This window comes from Austrofundulus limnaeus, unplaced genomic scaffold (genome assembly GCF_001266775.1).
Source record: "Austrofundulus limnaeus strain Quisiro unplaced genomic scaffold, Austrofundulus_limnaeus-1.0 Scaffold365, whole genome shotgun sequence".
Classification (NCBI taxonomy): Eukaryota; Metazoa; Chordata; class Actinopteri; order Cyprinodontiformes; family Rivulidae; genus Austrofundulus; species Austrofundulus limnaeus.
In genome coordinates this window covers 581,833-584,270 of record NW_013952767.1, presented here as the reverse complement: position 1 = coordinate 584,270, position 2,438 = coordinate 581,833, and the positions used below count along the sequence as shown (strand labels likewise).

At 37.5% G+C, this 2,438-nt stretch overlaps 1 protein-coding gene across 1 annotated transcript in view; it reads right to left on the bottom strand.

Moving 5' to 3' along the window:
- ap1m3 (adaptor related protein complex 1 subunit mu 3) overlaps window positions 1–752 on the bottom strand; it is a gene marked incomplete at both ends in the record, with an annotated part of 34,275 nt that extends 33,523 nt beyond the window's left edge. Inside the window, 1 exon segment of the mRNA XM_014023379.1 lies at window positions 596–752. Within this exon segment, the coding sequence (XP_013878833.1) occupies window positions 596–752 (157 nt within the window).
- Between the last annotated feature and the right edge of the window lie 1,686 nt (window positions 753–2,438).

Here is a 2,438-nt window from a genome sequence, read left to right as displayed (position 1 = left end):
GTATAATATATTTTTAAACTTTTAGTTAAAAAATTATAAAAACTAAAACAGCCTACAGTATTTTTACAGTTTTTATTTTATTGTTAAAATACATGTTTATCAAATAAAGTCTAATGTTACAACTAATCATGGATCAATGAGTAACCCTAAAGTGCGTGCAACATGAACTAAACTTCCATGAATGCATCACATTCATGAGCAATTAGGGACACGACTACAGTGAGGTAAACCGGTTCAGTTATAATGCAGTGGAGTAGGCATAKAAGTTACTCACAAACTGCAATATGATGTTGAATTAATGATGATGTGTTGGAAAGTCTCACAATCACACAGTAGAAAATGAAGAACGTACTGAAAAGAACAAAACACATCATTCAAGCTGCGTAAAAAACAGACAGGAAAAACTAAAAAAAGAAAAAAAACACCTGTTTAGAGAAGATAAAACTGTTTTTACATTAAATCGATAAAAGATTGACAGGTGAGCTGTAACTGCTGGCGGAGTGGCTCAAAAYAGAGCTGTCAATCAGAACGGGACACTGGAACTTCTCCTGGACAACAAACACTAACAAATCAGAAACAAACTCTTATTGGATACAGTAAATGTTGCTGTGTTTGATCCACAGGAAGTGCGTCGAGCCACGGCTGACCARCGGCGCCATCTCAGCGTCTTCCTCCCTCTTCATCAGGATGGGCATGAAGTGGTCAATCTCATTCATGTCCATGTTCCCCATGTAGTTACGGCAAATCAAAACCTGGACAGATCGCATAAAGAGGAAAGAGAAATCAAGTGTTTAAAGATTTATAGCTGTGGCTGAAATACCAAACCTGCACTCGAGCCTAAAGATGCCTCAGCAACTACCGGGGAGGCATAAAAAGAACCTCTCTCTATCTCCCAAGGAAATGTGCAAACTGTGTTTCAGGCTTGAACCGCTTCTTTGTGGCCTTAATGGACTGATGGATATCTCAACATGAATGATGAATGACTTAACATGGAAGAAGAATCAGAGCAGACTCTGGCAAAGTGTTATTATTAAGATCATTGGGATCAAAGATTTACACTGAAAACAATTTATTTAGGGAAGAAACAGGGTAAAAGTTCAGGGATACAAAAATCCAGAGATCTGATTTTAGCAATATAGTTTCCATTTAATTTCTCACATGGCAGGTTGTTTTTGATCCTTCWAATACAAAGAGAGTAATAAAATTATAGTGTAAAAAAGGTCTTCATTTGCAAGGTATTTTTCTCCTTGCCAAAGTATTTGTTAAGAAAAATTGTAATTTTCATATTTAAAATAAAAATACATCATACAGGGCAATAAACAATATAACGAGGAAGTAAAACACTTTGATTTGTTAACTGTRTTTAGGAAATGTGTTTACTTAAATTTCATAATGATAGAATAGAACRATAAGGTCACAGAGTCGCAAATTTCCTAAAATCAGGAAGTAAAGAAAARCTTCGAAGCTTGAGGGATCTAATGCACGCACATCCCGTTTTTTTCTTTAACAGAGCAGTCTGTTGTGCAKAGGTCACACACGGGTAGATGCAACAAAGGAAAGAGGATAGAAGACATAAAAAGGGCATCCCAGCAAAGTAAAGTAATCTGAGGATGTGGTCAGGCCAATGCTCAGGTGCTGTGAGAGAAGATGGAAACCACAGAGCGACGGGTTCACAGGTCACTAGACAGAGAGGTTGAGATATAGACGGATTGCTGAATCAAAAAAGAGCTCCAACACCAATAGCCCCTGGGGGGGGGGGGGGGTGTACACAGATGTACTTTGTAGTTCTGAAACCAGACTGTAATTGAAAAACATAACCTTTAAAATGTTATTCTATAAACTTTTCGAACAGCAGGTTCAGTTACCGGCTGTGTTGGGTAATTCCACCAGAGACTGCTTTCATGGWAACATGTTTAAGGGAGAAGACAGGTAGAAAATAAAAAGACACATAAAATTATATATATGTTGAACAGTTAAACTGTTACTGTTGGTTCAAAATTAGTAAATAAAACATCACTGCCAATGGCAGGATTTCAACCACTAGATACAGCACTGCATTACCCCCGCACATACGCAAAGCACCAATGCACCAGAACTTATTTATTGCTTTGGGTCGGGATCCGGAGGGGTGGGGAGTGCTCATTGGTGGTCCCGATGGATAACCCTCATCAGAGCTAAAAAATAAATATATAAATAAAAAAATCTGAAGCTCCTGGGTTGAAATGTTTTTGAGTTATAAGCATTTTTGTATTTCCAGTAACACCCATTTCAGATGGATCCCCCTCCTTAAATATGGGGTCCATCAAAAAAAAAACCTTGGGTGGAGCAGTGTAGGTTGGACACATCTATATTCATACCAAATTTTACGCTAATCGGTGCAGCTGTTTCTGCGCTTTGTGTGAAAAATCTCTTTAAAAATAGATAAAATAATATACAAT